Source organism: Cyprinodon variegatus, unplaced genomic scaffold, assembly GCF_000732505.1.
Source record: "Cyprinodon variegatus isolate N-32 unplaced genomic scaffold, C_variegatus-1.0 Scaffold575, whole genome shotgun sequence".
In the NCBI taxonomy this organism is placed as follows: Eukaryota; Metazoa; Chordata; class Actinopteri; order Cyprinodontiformes; family Cyprinodontidae; genus Cyprinodon; species Cyprinodon variegatus.
In genome coordinates this window covers 85357-112697 of record NW_015151028.1, presented here as the reverse complement: position 1 = coordinate 112697, position 27341 = coordinate 85357, and the positions used below count along the sequence as shown (strand labels likewise).

The following is a 27341-nucleotide window of genomic DNA, read 5'->3' as shown; positions in this document are numbered from 1 at the left end:
TCAGGAAGGACACAAGGCTGGGCCGGGAGTAATGAAGTCTCTCTCTGGTTTGATAGATGTGGAATTTCCAATATTAAATAGTGATAGAGATGCACTTGAATGACTATTTGTTGATTGGATTGTATCTGTGGTGGCTGCTGAAAGCACTGAACTCTCACATCCTTCGTCATCTTTTAGCGTTGTTGCTGACTCTTTTGCCAGAGGGTTGCTGCCTGCAAAAAACAAACAAACAAAACAATGCCTTAAATGGTGTGTGTGTGTGTGTGGGGGGGGGGGGGGGGGTTGTTTGAAAACAACTGTAATAGAGAGACAAAACAAATAGTTTTTCCTGGTACCTGTTTCTGTAGAGCTTAATACACAAACGTCTCTCCTTGGATGAAGTTGGTTGGCACCAATGTTCCCATGATGGTTTGCTACCATGTAGATCTGTGGATTCAAATAGCAATGAATATAAAAAGCATATTCAGAATAGCAGAGTTTCATTCAACAGCATTTTCTCTTATATGTTTGTAATTTTTACACATTGATAAACAGAAGACATCTAGACAGATCTCACATTCATTTTAAGGTCATTTTACGCTAAATTAGTAAATTAAACCATTTACATTATAACTGCAGTGCTGCTCACAGGTGTACACATGTTCACAATGAGCCTGAAACTAGCATTCCAAGTCATCCTTTTTTAGAATGAAGAAAATAATTTCAACCAAAGAACAGATGAAATATTTTAAATTTAATGGACGGTTTCTCAAATCCAGGCTTGTATGTAAAGGTTCATATTTTTTACATAGAGTTCACACGATTTGTATCCATCAACATGAGTTAAGCAACATGGTCCAACCCCTTTTACAAGAAAAAAAATCAGTGAATTATTTACTATTAAATTGGCTTTCCAACCCAGGCTTTTATGTATTATGTACTCATATTTAATAGTTGAAGCTGCAGCCATCCTAGGATCCTGTTGTCCTGCTTTACTGATTTCAAAACCAGTTTTGATATTTGGAATCCTCGTCCACTTAAAACACCAAGTTATATCAAAGTTTGAAGCATCTAGCTTTTAACTTAAGGGTATTTTGAATAAACTAAGGGAAATCCTTGTTAATCTTATTTATCTCTTTTGTTCCAGCACCAGTAGCTGTGTAATAGACCCTCAGCATGATCCCATCTCCACCATGCTTGACATGTTTTCATTTAACTTTTTAACTTGATGTCAAAACAAGACAATGATTCCAAACTGCTTCTGGTTTTAAAAAAGCCAACATTGAGAATCTGGAAACCGGCTGACCGCCACAGTGTGTTTGGTCCAAGCCAGTTCTGATAAACTCCTAGCTGTATTGAAAATAAGATTCAGAAATCTGGTTAGATATATGCTAAAGCATTCTTGAGAGCATCAAGCCAAAATCTTTTCTTACATCTAGGTCGGTAAAATGTTATCTTGCAAGCATAATTTTAACAATGAGAGGATGTTAGAAAATCATCAGCATTAAATCCAAACATATCCATCATCATTCCACCAAGAAAAACAACAGCCCAAAAGCATATCCAGAAGCTTTAATTAATGAGATGTTCTCTTGGATGAATAATGGGTGTAAACTTCTGACCTGCACTGCTTTTAAGATGTAAACTTCTGTTCAGTTGTTATCTTACAAAACAGTGACTGAGTGTAATGATGCTGCTCCTACCTGAGGAACACTGGTGGTGGAAGTCTCAAACATGCTCTCATCAGTCGCACTGACCTCACTCACGTTATCCACAGAGGCCTGTTTGAGGTTCAGTCTTCTAGCTCTATGGAATAAAAGATCAATTAAAACCACCCATGCTTTGGAAAACCAAAGGGTAAAATTTTTAGTTTTCAAGAAAAAAAAAAAGTTAATTACTAATAGATAAGAGATAGATAAAAAAAAAACCCACAGATGATGATAATGACTTGTTTTATTTAGTAAAATATCACCTCTTCACCCTTTGTGGGTTACAGGTGAAACAAATCTAGCAAGCTCACAGACTGCACAAGCAAGCCAACCAGTCTAGTGGAGGAGGCAATTTAAGGCAGCGCTATTGGCGACCATGTAGCGTTTCCACGGGGGGTCATACCTCACCGGCTCCATTTAGTAGCTAAGGAATGACCTATTTTTGTGTGTAATTGCTGTAGAACAAGCTAAACCAACCATGTAATTGAAAGCGTGCCATCTCCACTGGGGAAGCAGGAGTGTAAATACTGGGATGTTGTAGGATGTGTGCGTGTTTGTGTGCATGGGGGGTATTTTTGTAAAGCTAAATAAAGAGAGAGAGAGAGAAAAAGCGGCAAAACAACAATAAAACAAATCAGTTACTTAAGGATATCTTGTGGGGAAATATTGCAAAAGAGTTGGGCTTCGCTCAGCCAATCAGGGTTCCATGTAAGGAACCCCCCGTCTTACAGAGACGCCAACATCACATTTGTTTGAAGAGCACCTTTAAGCTCTGACAGCTCATTCATTACAGGAGCAGATCATCCTCTGCCGTCTTTATGCTTCCAGTGAAAGAGAAACTGAACCAGAGGCCATTGGTGAGCCCTCAGTAAATTATAGTCAGCACTATATCATACATGTATTGGCATATAATTACCTTACAACTGAAACTTAGAATCTGTCCATTAATTTTTGCACAATTATTCTATGTAAATAGAAGAATCAATGGTGGCCCACTAACTGGCCACAAATTTATAATCCTTGATTCCTGTAGGAAGGTTGGGATTTTGGTGTCAATAACCCCATATAACAACCATTAGATACTATCTATATAAAACCAATTTATGGATTTAGAGATAAGAAAAAACTGTAGTCCTACCATCAAAAATGTAAAGAGACAAAGTTTGCTTAACTCAGGGGTGGGTAGAGTATCCAAAGATTGTACTGAAAAAATAGTAGCCCTACTTTATTTTATCTATTTTTTTATTTTTTACTGAATTAAAAATAAAAAGTAGTCTTCTAGGAAATGACTCAAAAACTTCCTCTAACATTCAACGCTTTATACATTGGTAGAGGGATTGATAAGCTGACAACCTAGGAGGATAAATATATTTTCAGGATCATGTTGGTAGCCAGTAAGAAAGCTGTAACTAGTAATTCACTGAAAACAGAGGCTCCAACAAGGGAAGATTGGGTTTAAGTAATGCATAATATTTATATAATGGATAACTATTTCTTTTAGATTCAAATCTGGCAAGTTTAAGAAACACTGGGAAAACTGGTTGAAATTTATATGACCAGTCATTTTGTTGTTTGAAAAAATTAGGGTTGAGAACCTCTTAGAGCCAAATATTTAGAGCATTCTTCTATAGTTTTGGTCTCTTTTTGTGGGGTGTTTTTCTTTTTCTTTATGTTCTTTTTTTTGTTTTTGTAAAAAAATATATATATGTGTATTTCTATGGTAGTTGACATTAGTAAATATATCCATAAGTAAGGAGGAGGTGAAGGGATTATTTTTCTTTTTCTCATGAAGGAATGTGAGTTAGGATAAAAGAGTTTAATTGTCCCCTAGCTCAAGTGCATTTAATTTGGCTTTGTAAAGTCTATGTGGGAAATGGATGTGATGGATAACATTTTTGAAATTCACTCAATAAAATGTTAATAAAATAAAAAAGAGATGACTCAAGTAAAAGTAAAACAAGTATTTGGTAGAAAGTCTACTTGAGTACTGAGTAACTGTTAAATAATAATAACATCAGATTTAATGTTTATAAATGATGTTGGCAAAAAGACTTTTTGTGTAACTTCGGGCATTTTAAAGACTAAAATGACTAAAGAATATAAATAAATGTCATGAATACAAAAGAACAAATTCGTGCAAAAGAAATACTTTAATAATTTGTTTTTCTTCAACAATCTTTACAATGAGAAGTGTATATATGTAGGGGAATGGTGACACACTTTCACTGTTAACAGCTACAGTTTAATGTATGTTTACTTGATTTTGGAATAGTTCAAATTATTCACAGAGGACATACTTTACAAGAATATTACTCAAGAAAATGTAAGAAGTACAGCAGAGTAAACCTACTCCTAAGAGTACTTTTTTTTTTTACTTGTTACCCAAGTAAATCTAACTGAGTAAATGTAACTTACTACCCACTTCTGCTTAAAGCTAGTAGGAAGTTACCTACTGGTTGGATGATGAAAAGACTTTACTTTACTACCTCATGCTTTAAATACTTTAAATATAATAGGAGATGTGATATAATGTGGGTCTGTTACTGTTCCAAAGTCTCCTGTAACCTTTTAGTTTACAGGAATTAATGGGGTATTTTAAAATGAGAATAAATTGGACCTCACCAGGTATTTCATTGTAAAACATTATCCAAATTAAAGTCCAAATGAACTAAAGAATTATGGAACAGCTTCAGTCATGTTGGTAAATGATGATTAAAACCATTTCATAGGTGGATAAATGTTGAATTCTGACCAAATATCTATAATGTTTCCACATGACTTGCTCAACTTTTTGTCCTACACCTTAAATCTAGACTTCAATGCTATCAGGGCTTAGTTCAAACTCACCGGAAACAGTAGGTGATACAGGCGGTGATAGAAAGGAGGGAAATAAGCGCCACCATGCAACTAGCAACCAGCAGATTCCTTTCTTTCTCCTTCTCAGCCCGCTGGAGCTCCAACCATTCCAGGTCACTGAACTGACATCTTTCCCCCATGTAGCCTGGTACACAACTGCAGAATGGTAGAGAAAAGAGTAGATTATTGTGCTATATAGTGAAATTCTACATTTTAACATCATTTAACCTGGTTGAAAGGTTTCATCTAAGATATGCCCTTAGATGAAATTCTCAAGACTTAAAATAAAAAAGAGTTCATCACTGGTCTTTGATCAAATCGGGGAAAAAGCCTTCATGTAAACACAGTTTAGTAACCAGCCAGTTAATTTCACAAATTCATCAATAAAAAACTATTCACACCCACATTACAAGATCAGTGTAGAATTCCAATGGAGAAAGAAAATGGTAGAATTTTTCAAAGAATGGTCTGGTGTGCATTTTATTTTAGACCACTTGAGTCAATCTTCATCAGAACCATCCATCCATCCATCCATCCATCCATCCATCCATCCATCCATCCATCCATCCATCCATCCATCCATCCATCCATCCATCCATCCATNCATCCATCCATCCATCCATCCATCCATCCATTTTCCGTCACGCTTATCCCAAGCGGGGTCACGAGGGATGCTGGTGCCTATCTACAGCTGTCTATGGGCGAGAGGTGGGGTCCACCCTGGGCAGCTTGCCAGTCCATCACTAACGTCCATCATTAACCTAACAGTCATGTTTTTGAACTGTTGGAGGAAGCCAGAATACCCAGAGAGACCCCATGAATGCTCAGGGAGAACATGCAAACTCCATGCAGAAAGGCCCCATTAATCAAACCCGGAACCTTCTTGCTGCAAGGCTTCCCACTGCTCCACTGAGCAGCCCTTCTACCTTCTCATATAATTAGAAATCAAAGTCCAGCTTTGCACAACTATAAAATAACATTTATAAAACACATTGTGGAAAACACCTCAGTCAGATTTGACAGTCTGTGTCTGTTCACACAAACCATATTATTAATATTTCAATAATCAAATAATCAAGTCATTCTACAGATTCCAATAGGATTTGCATCTATACTTTGACTAGACTGCTCCAACCGATAACTGTGGTTTTATCTGAACCGCTTTATTGTATGTCTGTCTCTATGTGCAGGTTACTGTTTACTCCTGGAAGGCTCCACCCTGGTGCTTTGCAGCCTTCCAGGTGTACAGGTATGCAGCTCCATCCATCTTCCATTCAGCCCTCACTAACCTCCCTGCCCTTGGCCTAGAGAGCAACCCAAAAGCATGAGGCTTTCATCACCATGATGTCATATGTTCAGGGTGTTAGTTTTTAGAGCAGAAAACCATCATTCACATGGTTTCCATGTCCAACACATCTTCAAGCAGCTGAGAGAGCAATGGTTCTCGTGATTTCCCCTTAACATTGGCTTCATTCTGCCACTCTTCCACAGAAGTTAGATTTAAATTTCAATTATCTGTCATCTGATTCTCTACATGTTAGTTTTGGATCTATACAGCTCCTACATCTTTATGAGTTAAGGTTGTGATTTGCTCTACATGTTCCCAATGAGCATATGTGTCCTTTCCCTTTGAGTCACATCCACAACGTTTGTGTTGCTCCACAACAAATTAAACATACTGAACAGAAGTTGACAGAGTTTAGACTGTGATGAATTGATCTAGCTTTTTTTTTTTTATCTAACTGACAACATTAAAGCGGTTCTGCTGAAAGTATTTAAGTATTTAGTGTTTAATATGGTTAAAGCATGTCAGATTGTAATAATTTATAATAAGGACTGACGTGTCTTCCAGACAGACAGGTGTTTTCAGGTCCCAGATGATGGAACAACAGCGACACCTGGTGATTCTTAGCCAAAACAACAGCTAACATGTTAACTGTAATCTTTCACCGAATGCTGTCTTTTTAATAATTTAGTATACTGCATAATCTGAAGCATGAAGTTTTCATCAAACTCAGACTTTAAGCTTTTTGTTCAGAGAGACATACCAGAAATAAGGATATATATTTACTTGCAGGCATAGGAGTCCATTTCAGGAAAGTAAATGCAGGCTCCATAATACAGACAGTAAGCATCATGGCTGGGGGGGCACTTCTCTGCTGGGTTGCTTTTGTGGCGCTGGGTGGTCACATCAATGTGGCTTTGAGATGTTGCCCAGGGTGAGGTGGTCTCTAGTGCTAGAATTGTAATTTTAGTTGTTTAGAAAAATAAACATAATAATATCATTATGAAATGAGTTTAAATTATAAAGGGGTTTTCTATATGGATGCTATCAATACAAATCCAGCAAACACCTAATTGTCCTAAAACATGATGATATTGAATAGCAGATAAGCCTTTTTTATCATACTTTTAGAATGCTCAAAATTCTTTTGAACAATAATGAAAGAAATGGCAAAGAAATAACTTGAATAATTGTTGGAAGTTCCATCATAGACAGATTTAGAGCAAGGTGGTTTAACCCTTGCTAGAATGTAAGTGAAGGTTCAGTATTAACAACCACAAGTTAAAGTAAATCCTTACCCAGGCATGTTCGTCCATCACCTGTAAAACCTTCCTGACATAAACAGCGGGGGTGCCCAGCATCCAGCAGACACGTGGCGTTTACAGCACAGAGGAGCGAGAAGCAGTCCTTCTTATCTGATGGGAGAAGGACACATGAAAACAAATGATTCAGAAAAAGTTGCTCAAACATAAAAATAATAGCCATTATGCTAATGGAGATATATAAATAAATACCTGAAATCATCTTTTCAGTAAACAGAGCTGGTTCACTGCCCCCATCTGAATGGAGGTCAGCGTTCCTATTATTACCCATCGGTGGTTCACTGTCCTCATGTAAGGTTTTGTTTTTGAGAGACGTTAAACCAGAACTTTCACTCTCTTCAGATTCTAAACAATAATTGTATGAGAAATATGAACATCTGGGTTAGTTTAGTTTAAATTAGTACAAAACCAAACATGAATTGGAAGTTGGCCACTTTACCTGCAGTTACATTTGAAGCATTGACAGATAAGCAGTTTTTTCCATCAGCTGACAGGGTAAAGTATGGCAAACAGGAGCAGCGGGAAAATCCCAGCTTGCTTTCACACTCCTGAGCACATCCTTGGTTTAAGTAAAAACAAGCATCGGCCCCTAAGGGGGAGAAATTTTGCAAACATGAGCCTCGTTTTTCTATAGGATCCATTGTTCTCACTGGTTCTTTTCTCAATTTTGAGAGCATATTTTCTATGTGGCATACAATATCCAGGGTTTTAAATGTTTTCCTCAGTTGCTCTTTACACTCTTTGCAGTTCTTTACACTGCAAAAATGGTCTAGAAATGAGATATTCCCTAAATCAAGGATATTTCCCTTAATTTGAGTAGATAAATAAGCTAATTTGTCAATTTTACTCCTAAAATAAGATATTTAGAACATATGCACTTGAAATAAGACAATAAAAAAGATTGTTCTTATTTTAAATGTAAATTGTCTTGTTCCATTGGCAAAGTGTCTCAGCTACCTCCTCAATTCAAGAAAAAATAAATGACTTATTTACGGTAGGTTTAAATTTTTTGCATTGTACTTCTTTACATCTATTATTAAAATGTCCTCACATTTTTATATCTGTGTGGTAACGTTTCAGAACATATCTATTGATTTGTTACCTGGTTTAGCAAGAGGGTGTACCACTACAACTGATGCTGGCTGAAAGAAGTTGCCATGGATACGCTGAAGCTTCTTCCCTGTCCGCTTGTGTATGCTCCGTATCTGCTGGTGTTCCCACTCAGAGACCCACAGCCTGTCTTCAAAAACCACCAGGTCAAACGGACGTCCTAGAAAATCCCAGCAGAAGGCGAAAGGATGTGACTAAGGAATTATTAGTTAGGATTTAATGCTTAACGGCATAAACAAGGAATCACTTCAAGAAGGATTTTTACACATTTTAACAAATGTTTAACTGGATGGGATTTCAATATTACTGAATATGAAGTGCTTTAAGGCTCAGATCTCAAACCAATGATCAATTTCATGTTTTTCTGTTGTTGCCCATGTAATCATTAACCTGACAACAGCCAGATGCATGTCTCGCTCCGCCTAGCTGAGCGAGACATGCATCTGGCTGTTGTCAGGTTATGTAATCATGGTTTTAGGCAAAAAGTTTACAGCTTTATATTACAAAGAAAGATCAATCTAAGACTATTTCTTTACAACTAAAATGAAATAATGCTCGCCCTGAGTGTAAACCCACAGAGAAACAAACTGAAACTTAGCCTATGTTGCCAAGGCAGATGTCAAGTTCTCAAAAATGGAGCACAGGTGTTGAGTACACTGTTGGATTTTGATCCAGACTTCAAGATTCAAATAAATCATTATTATAATGTCAGCCTTTTATGATTTACAAACATTTACCAAACAAGCGTGTAAGAGAATTGATCCTGATAGCAATTCTAAAGTTCTTTGAGAGGATATTGGAGTTTAGTAACACCATCTTTGTGGCCCCTGAAATCAGCTCTAAAATACTGCACACAGCTTTTCCTCACAGGTACCAAACCTAAAGCTTATATTTTATTTTTCTCTTGTTCATGCACTGCTGTAAAAATCAAATTAATATTCAAATGTACTTTTATGGAAAGCATTATACAGCCTCCCTTCAAATAAATCCCCATGCAGTGTTAAAAATGTAATTCCAGCGCCTTAGAAAGCGACTCTGCTGTGTTGCTCTAGATTATAGAATGCACTATTTCAAATTAGGGGAAGCTGCAATTTGGTTCTGTGGACCATTTGATTTTATGTAAGGTCAAATCATTTATCTTTGCAAATCTGGATTAAAAAATGCTTAATGAATACATTTTGAATTCCCCCACAAGATAAGATATACTTCATTTGTTTTGGCTCAACAGTAGATTGTTGAATTAACCTTCCCTCATACATTTCCCCCTAAATTTTCCATTACATAACTTAACTGAAACATGCATTAAAGTCAGGATATTTTAATTAGTTAATTGCAGATGTCTAAATTCACTTGTAAACTCTTCAAACAAGCCTCACCTACTTGGTTCTCTGATAGAATCTGTCGATCAGAACCATCCAAAGCAGCCGTTTCTATTAGGCCCCTTATCTGGTCGCACCAGAAGAGCCGATTGTCTATGAAATCGATGGTCAGACCAGTTGGTGACAAAAGGCGGGTGCTGGCAATAATAACACGGTTACTTCCCTCCAGAGTGGCACTTTCTACCACAGGCCGGGAGCCTGTGTCAGTCCAGAATAACCTCCTCCAAAAGTAGAGAATACATACAAAACATTACAGGGATTAAAGATATTATAAATTCAGGTTAACATTTACACAAATTAGATGTATAAACTTGCTTTATTACTGTGAATATTATTTTACTGAATATCAAACAGAGCAGAGGATGAAAATGGGTTTAAATGTAAGAGGAGTATCATTCAAAGGGCTGAAGGCACTCATTTTATCTCAAGCCGAGAGCTTTGAAAATTATTCACACCCTTCAAACAACCGGGAATAAGGGATTGTTTCTTTTGACATAAACTGTTATATTTGTGTGAAAAGTTAAGACTTCATTATTTATTTGTTTTCTTTATTATTTAAATCAACTGGAACAACAAATCAACTCAACTTACTTTGCTTGTGGATGAACTGCTATTCCTCTTGGCTTTTGCAGCCTCTCCTTTATAACTGTTTTCCTGTTCCCTCCATCCAAAGTACTGCAGTCAACAGCTGACTTACTAGGGAGCAAACATATGTGTGTACAAACATGACATTTTTTTTCCCCCAGCAGATAATAAAGAAACTAAAATGTCTTCTCAATTATTTCCTCCTTAAGGTTGTGGCATAAAAATGAACAAACTGCATAAAAACACAGTTTTATTAGCTTCAAATAGAATTATTAGACAGCATTCCACCAGTGACTGCTCACCCTTTATCAGTCCAGTATATGTTGCGGTGGATCCAGTCAACTGCCAGTCCTTCTGGAGAGTCTAAACCATTATATACAAGAATGTTTCTGGTCCCAGTGTTCATATCAACCCGCTCAATAGTCTTCTGGCTTGTGCTGGCATAATAAACCTTGACCAAAATTGAAATAAAAAATAAAATGTTATCCAAATATACTCAATGCAAGCACAGAGCAAGAGATAAAAATGGCCACTAGATGGCTCTGTATGTCTATGTTAAAACGTTGGCATCTCTCATTGGTGCAGCAAGTCCTATTCTTACTATGCTATATCTAAAATCAATGGAATTAAGTGTTGAAAGATGAAGTTGAGTTTTACATGGTGGTGGACAGGGTCATAGTCCAGAGCTAAGATGATTCCTCTGGGTTCCTTAACCAAAGTTTGTTCCTCAGTTCCATCAGGGTTCATTCTTCTAACATCCATTAGATTGGCGACAATTAGAAAGGCTGGAGGTCCTGAAAGAAAAATGCACATTATAATTAAATGCATCACAGTGAATCTTACGCTGCAAATAGAGCGCCATGGGGATTAGTCTGACTCTGCTGACTACTTTGTTATAGAGTAACTCACCAGTTGCAATGCAGCGTTTACCATCATTGTGGAGCTTGTAACCAGACAGACATCCACACTGCCAGCGGTTTGGTCTGACTGGGGTACACAGCTGACTGCAGCCACCTCTGTCTGCTGAAGAGCAACCTGGAACAAATCAGTTTGAACACAGACCCATTTTAAACTGTTTAGACGTTTGCTTTCAATGTTTTCATTTTACTTTTTCTGTTTCTCCACCAATACACAGATAAAAAAGTCAATCTCTCTCCAAGTCTTTCTAGTGGTGCAAATAAGAAACATTGTTGGTGGTCTTTTGTTAGGAGCATTTATGCAACGCATGGATCTAGTCTGAGACCATTGTGCATTATTGTGCATCCATATTGTGCATCATGATTAGTAGGTTTCAGGTTATGGTGTTTATTTTTTCAGCCGTCTCTTAAGCTTTAAGCGAACAGCTACTGACTATTAAGTCTCTATACCAGTTAGTCTCCATATAAGCCTACTAGACAGAATGAGACTAAACTGATTGATTTTAAGCCTTATCAGAACTCACATGTAACCCACCATTGGAAAACTAAAAAAAAATTCCATGAAAAACATTCTATAGAGTGGAAGTTATTACCAAGACAAGAGCATTCAAAGATATCTATCATAAGTTGCCCTAATGTGTAGAAAAATTAAAATTAGAGAAAAAATCATGGATGTATAAATACATTGAAAAAGAGACAATTTTCTGCAAGATGCTGAGATATAGCAGTGATTGCTTCAATGAAGCATGCAACTTAATTGGAAGTCTTTTTGCAGTGCAGCAACATTACTTTGATTTTTATTTTTATTTTTTGTGACCTTTCAACCTCTGTGAGTAATGGAATATACTGGATTAAAAAATGTAAGCAGCCTAACTCAGAGTTTAAGTAAAAACATGCCTGATCTAAGAATAAAATAGAGATGCAGCTCTTCTCACATTATTTTTATTTATTTATTTACTAACCCTATTTTGCAATGGGCGTATTCTCTTACTGGTTGATGCCCCTTCTCCTCTGATTATAAATAAGTAGTCTTATTGTAGAATGATAAGAACAAATATATATTTTCAGTCATGTTCTTTTACCCTTATTTGGGAATACACCCATCTGAAAAACTCTAGTATACAGGATTATTCTAGCTTGTGCTCCAATGCACAAATAAACCCATAATTTAATGAGGCCCTTTACTTTTAGTAAGAAAGTCAAATCATAATAGGTGAAAGTGGACATTGACGGACATTAAAAGGACAGAGTGTATCAGATAAGAAAAAATAGAAAAAAAAATCTTAATACATTTCTGTTTAGAGTTTCTTTAAAAATGGAATAAACAACCTCACATTAATCAGTAAACACAAAGAAAAGAAAAGAAGAAAATATAAAATTGAGAAAGAAAATGAAGAAAAACAAAAAATAAATTAATGTATTAAGGGGTAAAGGTTATGACGAATGAATGTGATCCTGAATGCTTAATTAGAAGGAACCTTGGATTGATTTTATAAAGAAATTTGATTTCTCATCCAAAGTACTTTTCAGCTCTTAACATTGTTAGAAGTATCAGGCTTATGGTATAAGATGTAGTCGGAACAGTCAGACCAATAGAGGCATTAAGGTCTCTAACGAAGTCATTACAACCGTCACTAGCTGTGACTACTATTTAGGTCAATGTTTCGGTCATTGTTCCCAGAAGATCCAAATGTGTCTAATGATGGCATGTCGATTGTTTAGGTCACATGTCTGCTGAAAAACCAGCAGAGGATATGAGTCGGGGCTATACTGTAGAGCTGGTGTTGGAAGAGGAAATCTGAGGCAGTCCTCACTATTTGGTTCTGATTGCCATGTTTAACAAAGTAGACTTCTCTCACTACTGTCTACTACTGTCAAAGTGCATGTCTCTCATGTCCATGGTGCTTTCTTCATATAAATCCCTCTTGTTGTTGAAGCATAGGTGAATTGCTGATTCTTGATCCAACAGGATTCTTCTTCCTCCTCTGGAAGATATCCAACTAATCATCTTATGTGAAACTACGCTTAGAAATTAAGGAGCCTTTTGTATAAGAGAAATATACATGAGGTAATAAATGTAACATGTAATGTAGTGTTTTTTTAATTAAACGGACATGTATAATAGCTGTTTTTTTTATTTTTTTGGAGAAGTTCCAATGTGCAAATCTGATTCCATCTCAGTCACTGATATTAATATAACCATTATGGTGGATAACCAAATTATGTATTTTTATATCCTCTGGACATAACCGACCACAAGGCATCGGAGGTATACTGATATGACTGAAAATGGCCAACATCAGCAGGTACTGCTAATGCTGATATATATCATGCATTCCTGGTGTCTAAATGTTCTTCTAGCTCATGAAAGATTCCTCCTCATGTATGAACACTGGTTGTTTTCACATGGGGGGCATTTTTACCTCAGGCAAGATCTAAAACATCCCTGATATGTAAATCTTTCAATAAAAAGTGAAAATAAGGTTGTTAAACTTGATGTAACTGGTGTCATATTTTTAGTACCAGTGCAGGCGTGTCCATTTTCCTGTAGAATAGAATCCTCAGGACAGACACACATGGGACCATGTTCTGTTGCTATACATCCATGGCCGCACTTTATGTTGCTTTCACATGGTGTTATTTCTGTAAAACAAAAATAATGAATAAACAGTTTCATTTAGTACCAAAATGTAACCAAAGAGCTTTAAATTCGTAATTATTAAAAAATCTGCGTGGCACACTGTTGTTTGGAAATGTATATTAACACAGTGAAAGTCGAGCTCCTTATTTAGGACTTTAGGGCCTATTTTAGGGCCTCGCTGGTGGTAGATGAGCTTCTTAGGCAATGCTCTGGTGAAATCCCTTTATGAAATCAGGTCTAAGCCCATTGAAATAGTAGAAAGGTGAGAAGCTTGCACACTAAGGGCTCACAGGGCAATCATATCTGTTCAAGTGAAAGTGGGAGAGATATGTAGAGGCAGGATGTGATGCTAACGTGTAAAAATATCTTTTATTTATTTATTTTTATTTTTTTGCCAATATTTATACAGTCAGCTAGTGAAATGTAGAAAACATACCATGGGATTATTTGAAGTTGTTTGAAGAGTGAGATTAGGAATTATGTAATGATGAATTTGTCCAATTGATGTTTTTAATAGAGAAAGTTTGAATTTTGAACAAAACCAGCATGATAAAGCTGCATATTTTGCAGATTTTTTATTTTTAATAAATGTCCTATTTTGCTTTTGTTTTTTGTTTTTTTCACTAAAACTAAAGACGACTCCCTGCAGCCCAGGAAACTCACCCCCAGGTAATCTCTGCTCTCATCTCTATTGTCTAATGTGTTGGTTAGTCACATGCTTATTTTCCACTGGACCTTGCTAAAGGTTGGTCACTAAATACTTTCAACACACAAAGCTGCTGACAAGATGTGTTCCTCAATGCAAATGTCACCTCACCGTCTAATCCCATTGTGCCTGGGAAACTCTCCTGTTGTGCTCCTCTACCAGCAGTAAGATTAGTGGAGAAGAGATTAGCAGGACAGTTGGACAAAAATAGCACACAGGCAGTTTTATGCTGCTTATACTAGCCTATCACCTGTTTACCACTACCCGATTTTGTGTCTATTTAGCTCTAATTTCTAATAATGATTTCTAAATCTTGGTTAGGGTAAGTCTCAGCTCCATCTGCAATGCATACAACATCAGATCAACGGAAACTGCAAAAATTATAAAGCAGAGAGATACATGTTCACAGCAGCAGTCTGTGGTATACCTGCTAAAGATGTCTATAAGGCTTAGAAATACATTTATTTTTTATATCAGATGAAAAATAAAAAAAATAAAAACATTTAAAAGTACATTTTAAACAAATATATGTATTCAATGCAAGAGAGACAATCTAGTTTTCCTGTTTTTTTTTTTATATCAACATAATTGGTGCTGGATTGATTGATACTAAAAAAGGTCTAAAATAACAATTACTTCAATGTTTAATTTGTTTGTAGATCTTAGAGAAAGGTTTTATCAGAATCTTTACATCCTTATTGTGTAAATAAATTAGAGGAAGAAGCCACTTTCATTATCCATTACAAAAGCCTTGCTGCTAGCCCGAATAACCCATGTTTTAGAATAGAATAGAACAGAATAAAAATTCAGATATTTTGTTGGCAAAGCAAAATTGCTAGTAAAAGCACACAAGTACAAACACAACTTAAGATTGTAAACATCGGAATGCAAACACAAATCATTAATTAGGACAGACTGTACAGTGAAAAGCAAAAGCAATGCATGAAAAAATAAATTATATGCAGTGATAGTTATGGCAGACAAAAAAAACCATCACTGCCTGAAACACTGACACCTTGGGATCAACAACTTACATCTAAGTGCGTGGAGATATTTCCTTTGGTTAGATTAGATGAAGATTGAGATTATTTTTCATCATGTGCAAGAAAAAAGAAGTAAAAAAGGAAGAAAAAGAAGAAAATTATCTTATTTTGTTATGGGGCTGTCCCTCTTTGAAAGACCTTGGGATCAGTCCAAGTATTGGGACAATTGTTCAACACAGGAGAAGTCAGCCAGTAACAACATCAATGTCTCTTGGTCATCTCAACCTAGAATTAAATCCTATAGAAAACCTGTATAGTAAGATAAAGAGGAGGATGCCAAAAAGATAGTTAGTTAGATAGATAGATATCACCCCATTATTTAGGTCCTTATTTTAAGTATCTGTGATTAAGCTTAGGTGAAAATTCAATCTGGAAGACTGAACTCAGCTTCACCTGGACCACCTGAGATGTCTCTCTCTCAAGCTTCAGCCAATCAATGTCGAGACTGCACTTCCTTGAAAGCCAATCATCTTTCAAGGTCCCATTCATTTAGATTCTGGCCAAGCTTCCCTCTTGCATGCAGCCAAATTTTCACCCACCTCCACCCAATCTCCTCCCTCACTCTCAGACTATTTTCAGTCCCACTCATCCTCTGTCTTATTCCATCACCAGTGTCCGGGCCTCAGGTGGAAGACTACTTTAATCATTTTCCTAGGTTACTCATCCAAGTGAATGTTGATTCACATCATCAAAGTCGTTTACCGGGGCCTGAGTGCCAAATAACTAATTTCATTCATGTCATTATCGTTATGCCTCCCTCTGATTCCTTGAACCCCAGTCAACCTCGGCAGATGGCTGCTCACACAGAGCCTGGTTTTCCTGAAAGTTCTTCCTGTTAAAGGGGGGGGTTTCCTCTTCATGTGTGGCCACAAGCATGCTTGGTGTGAGGGATTACTATTAGGGTGTGCATATGTTGTAAATAAGCACTATATAAATACACTGAATTTAATACAACTTTTCTAATTGAGACTTTTCTGTGTGTGAGTTTCTCCAGGTTGAAATGAACTTTTGTTGTATGACCAAAATAAAGTTTGGGAGTTAAAACTTTGGGCAATTTAGCAGTACAACAAATAATCAGGAGGTTCAACTGTTAATGTATCCAACATGGTGAGGTTTGTTAATGTTTATTGTTTATATTATTTAGATTTATTTGATGGGATATTTGTCAACAATTGTTGATAACAGTTTTGATTTAATTTGGAATGAAACTGCTCTCCATAACATCAAAGTTCGTGGTTCGGTGTCTTTCCATAAGACCTGATTGTCTGAAAGTTATGGGTCCAATAATTAACCGCAGTCATCCAGCTCCTCAATAATCACAGCAGCCTCAAATCACCACACTATCACCACTTTGTTAGACTGTTGGCATGATGTTCATTTTGTCAAATGTGCAGATTTTAGTGCAGATGATGTGCACCTTATTGATGCCATTTCCGGTCTCTTTTCCTTATTGTTAAATCAGCCTGAGAGCTAATAATATCTTGATAAAAATAAAAAAGCATGTGTGTCTTTATTCTGTACCTTGGCATGTCCTACCATCAGGTAGGAGGGTGTATCCATTGGGACAAGTACAGAAATAGGAGCCTGGGATGTTTTCACAACCAAGAGAGCAGCCGTGGTTCCAGTGGGCGCATTCATTCACATCTAAACCACATATAAAGACTTGATGAGGTAACCGTGTTATAATCAGATGAATATTCTCATTTTAATGCTAAGTATTTTTCAAACACGTTTTATGGAAAAATTTCTTCATACATATGTTAAACACATTAAAAATTTAAAATATATCTATGGCAGCTGAAACAGGTTTTATCAAATACCAAAAAATATCCAGAAAATGACTTAAAAAAGACCAAGGGTCTCATTTATAAAGGTTGTGTACGTAAAAATACAGGATCAGGAACTTGATAAGCAAATTTACACTCAATAGTTGGGATTTAAAAAAACATGGCATGGAAATGTGCCGGTTGTCATGCCAACTCTGAGCCATTTATATGAATATGCACATTTTGGAGACAAGGGGAAATTGATAACACAGATGGCAATAAGGGGAACTGTATGAGAACTGAAGCCAGATTGCGTCATTTCAAATGAAGAATAGAGACATGCATAAATACCGTATTTTCCAGACTATAGAGCGCACCTCACAAAATTTTTTGAAAAAAATTGAAACGCACAAATATAAACTGCATTGGTCTATAAGCTGCTGTTATCTACTAAAATGTCTCCCACCTAACCTGTAGGGGAAGCTCTACATATTGCCCCTGGAGTAGGGATGAAGAAGAATGCTAGCTGCCATTAGTTTGTTGGCTCACAACAGTAAGAGCTTCTACTGACCCATGGGGATTTCTCAGGTCTTCATTTCAACTCTGCAGGAGTTTAGCCTTGTCTCTTCATTGGTTCAGCAGCTTAAATGCAGCAAAATAAATGTTGTACTAAATGAAAATTAGCCCCTTATTCTTTCATTTCCAACTTTGATTCCTCCTCTGTTTGTTAGGAAAAATCAACACAAATGCTGCACCTTCTTATAAACTGCATGGTTCAAAGCATGTGAAAAATAGTAGCGGCTTATATTCCAGAAAATACGGTACTAAACTCCCAAGGTATGTTAAACCAATGTCTGGTATCGTTGCTGACACCCGGTTAGAGGAGCGGACCCTTTTTAGACTAGACAGAACATTAGCTATAAACCTAACGAAAATGTCTCTATCATTATTATAATATTTATTATTTGAACATGAAGTTCTTCACTCCCTACCTACCTTCACAATGAGTGCCATGCTTACTGAGAGCAAAGCCTTCAGAGCACTGGCAACGCCCTTGGTCCTCCAAATGGGAACACACGCTCATGCAGTCCCCACTCAGGTCACTGCAGCCTGTTTAAACATTATTTAATTATATTAAATTTAATTATATTAGATTTTTTTTTTTTATATGTCACTGATGCTTATCTTAATAAATCAATTTTGATTTAAGGGACATAAAACAGAATAAAATAAATATAGTCTTGTTGTGACCTGAAAAGGATGACATAGTGTTTGCCGCTGGCTGGATGAGAGGATGCACCACCTTTATATCCACAGGAGGTTTGACCAGCGGTTTATTATTAACGTTCCCTGGTTGTCCTCCAACGTATTTGTTTATTTTCTTTATGATGCGGGCTGCAGCATCTGTGTAATAGATGTTCTCCAGAAAAACTGCAATCCAAATTGACTGGACCCTGAAAAAATATGCCAACACTCAGATTAACATCTTTTTGCACTAGAGACAAATGTCAGATTTGTAAAATAAAATTGTATGCATAACTAGTCAGAGAAGAAAACATTTTTACTGAAGTGGCAGGTCCATGATGTGCAGGGAGCTTCCGCTGTAATCACAGGAAGCAATGGAGCTCTCACCCAGGCGACCAACTTCAACCCAGAACAACCTTTTGTCTTTTCGGTCGATTGACAGAGCTCTAATTTCCTCTGCTATCTTCACAACAGTCATTTTCATTTGTCCTGTGAGATCAGATCGTTGGATTTCTGAAGTTGTCTCACCAGAAAGCCAAAACAAAAACCTGCAAAACATTTTATGAACTGTTGAAATAGATCCGTGAGTATTTCCTAGGAAAACCTTTTCCCACATTAGTCAATCACTCTTCTTTTCTACAACTCTAAAACTCCATGCTAATAATAGAAACTTTAAATATTTTGTTTTTAAAGTAATATACGAGTTCATTTTTATTCAGCTGTAGAATCATAACAATAGGACAAAAACTATACAGTCATATAAAAAAAAAATTAAGTATTATTTTGGCATTGTAAAAAAAAAAAAAAACACTTAATAAGCAAAAAAATTGTGTAATATCTGCAAACCATATATATAATGGAAGGAAATGCATCATCCCCTCAAAAGCAAAAAAAAAAAAGAAAAACTTTTGAATCTGAAGGCATGACCCCAATTAGAGTTCCGTTATTCAAGATATTTTTCATAAAATGTGACAGAACTATTTCTATTAATCTGCACCATAAAAGATGTATCGTCATCACAGTATAACTGCAATGCAAAAAAAAAAAAAAAAACGATCTAGAAATAAGCAAAAATTTCAAAAAACCATTGTATTTATCCTTAATTTTAGTAGATAAGATGAGTTGCCTATGGAATTAGTATTTTTACACTTAAAATAAGATAATTAGATAATATGTGCTTGTACTGTAAGAAGACAACCGAAGACAACAACAGTTGCTTTTTCTTATTTTAAATATAAAATGTCTTGTTCTATTGTAAAAGTGTCTCATTTACTTCCTCAATTCGAGAAAAAATGCATTTATTTGAAGAAAAAATGACTTTGTTTGATATAACTTTTTTGCAGTGTATATCTATTACCTGTTAGCGGGATCAGCATTAATAAAACGAGGCATAAGCAAGTGTCTTAAAATGGTCCTCTTAGTTTTTCCATTCAGATCCATTTTCTTTATTTCGCCCTTTCTACTGTTTGTCCAGTAGACACTGTTTCCCATCCAGTCCACCGCCAGGCCTGAGATGTATTTATCAGATGAGTGAAGTTTCTGCAGAGCAAACAATCATTTAAATACAGTTAATCAGCAGTTTCAAGAACTTAAAACAGCACATAGAAGTCTCCAGCTGAGAAGTATCCATTCATTAAAATGATGAATATTGTTTTCATCTAGAAGTTCATTGATGATTATTTTTCCAGAGTTAAATGGTTGTCAAACTCTGATCCATTAGGGTCTGTGTCCTGCACCTTTAAAATATTTCAAACCTGACTGAATGCTGAGGAGACAAATCAGTATGGCGTCATATTTATATCAAAACACCCACGAGCAAAATAACCATACTCGCATGCATGTTAACCTACTTGTGCACCTGGTTTATCTACTACAGCAGAACAAAATCACACATGCGCAAGAAACTGCCGCTTTGAGAGGAGAAAATCACTCTCTGCGTGCACCAGCTCCCCACACACGAGCTTGGGATCGTGCTAAGGATCTCACAGCAGGCACTGTTTCCAATCCAGCATCCACTCTCGAGGACAGCTGCGCTCTCGAACGCCCTTATATACCGTTATATACTCTGCCTCTGCAGCACTGAGTGACTCCAGAAGTGGAGTATATAAGGGGAACAAAACAAAGGGTGGACTAAATACTCAGAGGTGTGAGTGGAACTAACTAGAAGGAAGCCAAGGGGAAATGAAACAGAGAGTAACTAAAGACTGCTTGAATATTATGGAAAATAAACCAAAGGTTAACAAAACAGAAAAACTAATAACTGAAAACTAAAAACTCAGAGTCCCAAAAGGGGAGAACCTTGACAATTTTTTGGGAAATAACTGGATCTTAGTTTTCGGTGGTGTTACAGACAAAATGAGCCTATTTTTGTCATCATCCAGTGTTTTTTCGGATCACCACAACAAAAAACAAGCTAGGATCTGAAAATAATGAATTCTAAGTTGATGACAAATTATTAATTATAGTTTTTTATAGTCTATGGTTGGCTTACATTTGATTCTAAAGACGTATAATATGCTGCATTTCACTGTGTTTCAATCTAAGTGTGATATTTGAGGGGGGGGGAAATGTGATGTAAAAATGTACTGATATTGGGCGGTGGCCCTTAAGAGGTTAAGGGGTTAGGTAAAGATACTTTAGATGCTTCAAATAAAAAAAAAACAGTTGATACAAAGGAGCAGGATCTATTTGCATCCACTAAACTCTTTGCTTATAATCACCTGTCGCTGTGCTCCTCTCACTGATGCTTTGTAGATGACTCCTGTTCTCCTGTCAGCCCAATAAATCCTCTCTTCTCTGTAATGAAAGTCGAGCAGGACAGAGCTTCCCACACCAGCAGCAAGCCTTCTGTGGTTCTTGCCATCCAGGTCCATCCGATGGATTGATTTTCCATGGCCAAACAGGAGGAAAGGCTGGAAAACTTCAAGAAATCAAAGACACAAATCTTTGCCTTTACTTTTGAAAGTTTATTTTGAAGGTCTTCCACCATATTTCTAAATGGAGATAATGGAACTGTTTTCCTCTTTCCAATGAGAATAAAATGAATTTCTATAGCAGGTAGAGTTCTGTAAGTAGGAACAGACTTGAATTTGGAAAACAAGGAATGTGCAACTATTTCCCAGACATTTTAACTGCTTAGTTTGAGAAAAGTCTACAATGCAAAGTGGGAAAAGTGATTATAGATTTATAATGATTATCATGTGTCTCTATACTGACAAAATGATTGCGCATCTTTGCATTATTTGTCATGTTTTAGAGTCCTGGCTCTGCAAAAAAAGCAAAACTTCTCAGTTTAAATACATAAATCTGCCGACAGAAAATAGATTTGTTATGACACTAACAGCTGAATAGTTGTTCCCTGTCACTCTGCTGTTGAATTATTAACACATCTTTCATCAGAGCAATAGGGTGAAATTCAGCTGCCACTGGATAAAACATCATCCCTTAGCAACAAAGAACTCTTATGCCACCCTTCCTCCAAGCCATGACTAAACTGAAGGGTAGGACTTTCTTATTCAGGGATATTTCTGGTTTCAGATGATAATAGAGAACCAAATTATTGATTCTACCTAGCAGTTTCTTTCCAGCATTCTGCAGATTTTGTTACACACCAAAAAAGAACATAATCAGACTGAAAATGTATGGTCTTTTTACAAATAGCAACTGGTAGAAAGTGTTCTTTATTAAGTCTGTCATGTGCATCCATAGACACTGCTGCTAACTCAGTGGAATGATGGCAACAATGAGTAACACCAGACAAACAACATAACAGAATGTCTGGCCCCCAGGATTCATTAGCCCCAAATAACAGATGCATCACTGGTGAACTGCTTGTTTAGAAGTTCACAAGAAGGTCATCAGGATTCATGACTAAGCTTAGAAACAGGGTGATAGTTTACTGAGAAGGTGATTAAGTTATGCAATTTTGCATACTAGGAGTCAAGTAAACATTTGGAGACTTTTTCTGATTCTGTCAATGCAAGAGACACCGTCGGTTTCACATATACTCCTTCTAGAACACTCTGTTTAAAAAAAAAAATCAACCAGCAATAATAAAAAAATCAACAAGCAATCAAAGGTTCCTACGATGGATGTCTCAGTCCGCTATTGATTTATTGCACTCCAGTGTTGAGTCTGCTCAAGCATTCCTATACAGCAGCACTTGTGTCACACAGAGTAGACATCACAAAGGCACCAGCAGAGTGCAAGCAATGTATACAAGTTTAGGTCTAATAGTCTAATAAATCAAATTTGATTTGATTCTTGAATATTACATTTACTGTAGGTTTAAAGTCTGTGTTAATAATAAATGGATCAGTTGTTCTCATACCTGATGCTGTTTGCTATGGTTCTCTTTTTAAGTAATATTACTTAATCCAATATTTTCAAATATTTCAAATGACAAAATAAGTCATAAAAGTATGAGTGATTTTTTTTAGCTTATATCGCATCAGCTGAATATCGGTTTCGGCCAATAATCAAACCTGCAATGTTGGAATCGTGGACTTTATCCCTCACTCTGTAACTGGCTTTTAAACTACTAACTGGCAGGGTACAGGATGTCAGTGCAGTTTGGGGGGAAAATAGATCAGCCACCATCAATATATCAACAACATCAGGAAGAAGTCACAGAAGTAGCCTTATTCATGAAAACGCTGAGGAAATTTGGGTTGAGGAACCAAGATTTTCACAACCTGCATCCTTGAGTCTGCCCTGACCACCTTAATCCCTGAGTAATAATGCAAATCCACTGTGTGGGACCTGCAGGGAGTAATAAAGACTGTCTAAGATTACCATGGCACCACAACCGTCCCTACAGAGCATCTACCACATGAGAGGTGCCTTCATTATCAAGACTTGACTCTCCCTCAGCATGAACTAAATGCTCTCCTACCCTCAGGTATAGGAGAGTTAGATGCAGGTTTAAGGACAATTTCTTTCCCATAGTAATCAGACTGGTTAACAGCTGAGCCCCTAGCCCTAAAGGGCAAAATTCCCCCTTATATGCACCTTATCTTGAGACATTTTATTTCCCTGCACCACCATACCTGGCTACTTGAATTAATTTGCTTAATTGTGCGACACCGTTCTTAGTGCTGAATTTAGCAGAAAATGCAGGTAATGTAGCAAACTGATGCTCTATTCAACATTTCTATTTTTATTATAGGTTTTTTTCGTCTTTTCTTTTGTTTCTGACCAGCATGCATATTTTATTCTGTTTGTTAGTCTCTCTGGCTCTCCAGTGTCGACAGCAAAGTAAGAAATTCATTGTACTGGGAAGCGTTTTTCTTTAGGCAAGGCACGTTTATTTATATATATAGCACATTTCAGTGGTATTGAAGTATTGAACATCAATGTGCATATAAAAACAAAAGCTTTGAATTGATTTAATTTGTATCTGAAATGAAAGCGTTGTCTCAGGACACCCTTAGTTCCTTTGACTGATTGTTCAGTTATCTATTGATTGATTATTAGATATTTTCTAAATGACAATGCTTTGGTGATCATCCAAACCAAACCACACCTTTTTGATCTGCCTGTGGAAATGTGGCAGTGATTGCTTTTTCATTTCAGAAATGTTTATCAGTCAAAATGAGAAGCCCACATAGCACACAAATATTTTACAAATATTTTACTTGCATTCAAAAAAATATTTTCTATGATTGAAAAGATGATTTTTTTAAAAATTTATTTTGTTGTTTTTTTTTTTTTTGTTTAAAGCAACTTCTTTTTTGATTGAATAATAAAGACAAATGTCCTACCCATTATATGGTCTAATCAAAAAACAATGTTACTTCAATTAAAAAAGTTGCTTTAAAATTAAAAAACTTGACTTCTATCAAATAAAACATTTTTAATCAAAGAAAAGCAGTATTCAAATGTATTTTTTGAGTCTCAAAAATGTTTTTGCATTCAAATACTAATTCTTTGGTTGAATTTTTTTCTTTTTTATTAAAGTGAAGGTTTTTTTAGTTGAAAATATGTTTTTTGTTTAATGCAACCTTTTTTCAATTGAATAATAAAGGCACAAATCTACCTTCACAAACAAATCTGCTGTTTTTAAGTAATTAGTAAAAAAAACTAATAAATTTCATCCAATCGCCCTATTTGATAATTTTTTTACTTTTATATGGCATTAGATTATGCTCTCTTTAATATACTGTATGTTACTGGTCCTGATAAGCTCCTATTGTCAAGATAAGGAAGAAGAGTTTTAACAACTTAATATTTTATTACAGAAGCCTCCTTTCCCAGATATAGACTCATAACCTTCAGTAACAGTGAATTTATTTAGCAAAAAAAAATCCTAAATACAGTAACGAAATCAAATGTTTGCAACAAAACGATAATTTGCACATACAGTTAATTTAACCTAAGGTCTTTTATGTCAGATTATTATTGCCTTACTTGATCTAAATTCATATAAATGTATTGGTATTAATAAACACCTCTGTTTCTAGTTATATAATTGTAAAGAAGAGGTACATTTATTGCACCAATTATGTGCTAAACTGGAATCCAGAACAATATATATTAAGATAAATATTAAATGTAGATTAAAAAAGATTAAAAAAAAAATAGTGAAGTAACTCAGCCACTGCACAATGTTCACATCCTGTTTGTCATGTCCTGCCATGACAAATATAAACTTAAATGGGAGTTTAACTGAACCTGAAGAAAAGTCCAAGATTAAGCTTTTCTAAAACAAGAGCTCGAGAGTGTGTGGAACCAAAGGGAAATATTTAGAGTAGTATGTTATGTCCTCTATAATGTACAGTAGAGGATCTCTGAGGCTGTGGGCAAGGAATTCCCAGTAATCCCTGAATATGTGGCATCATCTGCTCTTTGAAAGACCGGAACTTCAAAACAAAATCACCAACTATTCATAAAATATCTCACTGATCAACTTAAAATGTTTTAAAAAAAAGAAAGATCTTTGTTCACCGATAATAAAAAAAAGTTGATTTTTAGTTAGGGGTTTTATATTTAGTCTAGAAATTAATGTTAATTCTTTGTTTACAACAGTGTTATTTAGGAGTTCTAAAAAATCTGGCCTCTACTTTAAATGGTATTTCAAACCTAAATAGTGTGTTGGAAAAGAACTGTACTGATCCTTGACATCTTGTGTTAGCGTCAACATGCCTGAATGTAGCTTTTCATGCTATGTTTGCTATTTAGTCTTAATTGCAAACCTCATGCATTTTAATCAACCAGTTGACCCTTTTCTGTTATGACTTCAAAGCTTTGGAAAATACTACCTTTAAACATACAGACCTATCAGCATCCTGTTTTTAAGTCTCCTTTAAAAATGCATTTTTTCCCCAAAACTTCATATAAGTTGTTTTATTATCTCTGTTCTATTACATGTTTTACATTTCTGTTAGATTTCTTGCTTTTATTTATTAGCTTTATTTATCTTGATATGTACAGCACATTGGCAAACTTGCTGTTTTTAAAAATGCTTTATATACAATTGGGATTTAAAGCAGTGCTTCAAAGTTGATCTATTTCATCCAGTGCCTTCATAACTTTATCAGTGCGCTCTAAGATTTATAATGAACCTCGACATTTTGACTCATCACTCTAAATATCATTCTAGGATGGAATTGGCTTTTTTGACTTACAGACATTGACGCACAGGCATCATTGGTACCATTTTATACAAGTTTTGTTCCAATTTATTAATATGAAGTGATAATAAAAAAGAGCACCAAGCAGTAATCTTTGGGTTGCAATTATCAATACTTGCTCTCTATCCCAAAAGTTTGAACCAAACCTTTACCTACAGATCCTGTACTGCATTAAACACTCTTCAAAATATGTTGCACCTTGAAAGATTAATCTCCCTAATGTGCGTTTGAGGCTGGATTGATGGTCTTAGAAATGTGCTTTGAATTCTGTCTGATATAACTTTTTGTAAACAATTTACTTGTGGGTGCTATATATATATATATATATATATATATATATATATATACATATATAAAACTAAAGTTTAATATGACAGGTTGGAATAAATATTCTCATGTGTAATACAGCAAACATTTAGGGTTTCATCATTTGTTAACATCTGTTAACATGTGGCTTCTCACCAACAGCTCAGCCTGACATCCACCCACACCACACAGCCGACTGTCTGGCTCAACATTTGCTGCAGTTTACTACAGATTTTATTATGTTTTAAAGATGTGACCTGTGTGTTTGAAAAAAACAATATTTTATTGCAGTTTTTTTCTTATTCCTGAAAGTTAAGGCAGTTGTTTAGAGCAGAAATCTTTTGAATTTCCATTTGTAGCTGATTCTTTACACCATTTCACATTACAGTGATATATATATATATATATATATATATATATATATATAGGTGAATATATACAATGTGTTCTTGTATATGAATATGATAAGCTTGTGAATGTTTCCTCTTTGGTCACAATAATTTTGTATACAATGGTGAAAGGAACCTAATTTATCTCAAGCTGTTCCAGATAAACTGTTAGAGGGAACATTGTCTCAAACTCACCTGTACAGCTGCTGTTACCTTCTGCATCGTCGAGGCGCTCATCCCAACATGTTGCACTGAGGACCAAGCTTCCAGTACTTTGAACCAAGAAACAGACCAGCGTTGTTTTAATCATTGCAGCCAGCATAATCCTGTGGTCTGTACCGGCAGCACTTTGTTTCAGGTTTCCCACTGTCATCCCTGGCACAAAAGATTACCACAAATTCCCAAAATCTGTGCAAAGTTTTCCTCTGTGTTCTTAGCATCCTTGTCTGAAGCTTAAACGGCGAGAGATCTA

At 35.9% G+C, this 27341-nt stretch overlaps 1 protein-coding gene across 1 annotated transcript; it reads right to left on the bottom strand.

Annotated features, from left to right (window-relative positions):
* On the bottom strand, positions 1–27341 carry egf (epidermal growth factor). The gene is made up of 22 exons (XM_015392126.1): positions 27065–27341; positions 21264–21463; positions 19901–20082; positions 18864–19091; positions 18550–18752; positions 18295–18408; positions 17054–17176; positions 13666–13785; positions 11135–11260; positions 10883–11019; positions 10528–10676; positions 10232–10336; positions 9638–9861; positions 8254–8421; positions 7591–7740; positions 7344–7496; positions 7128–7244; positions 6616–6781; positions 4536–4700; positions 1683–1785; positions 336–426; positions 1–212 (listed from the first exon to the last, which is right to left on the bottom strand). Exons 1-22 carry the CDS (start codon positions 27240–27242, stop codon positions 1–3), a joined length of 3414 nt encoding a protein of 1137 aa, XP_015247612.1. The 5' UTR covers positions 27243–27341.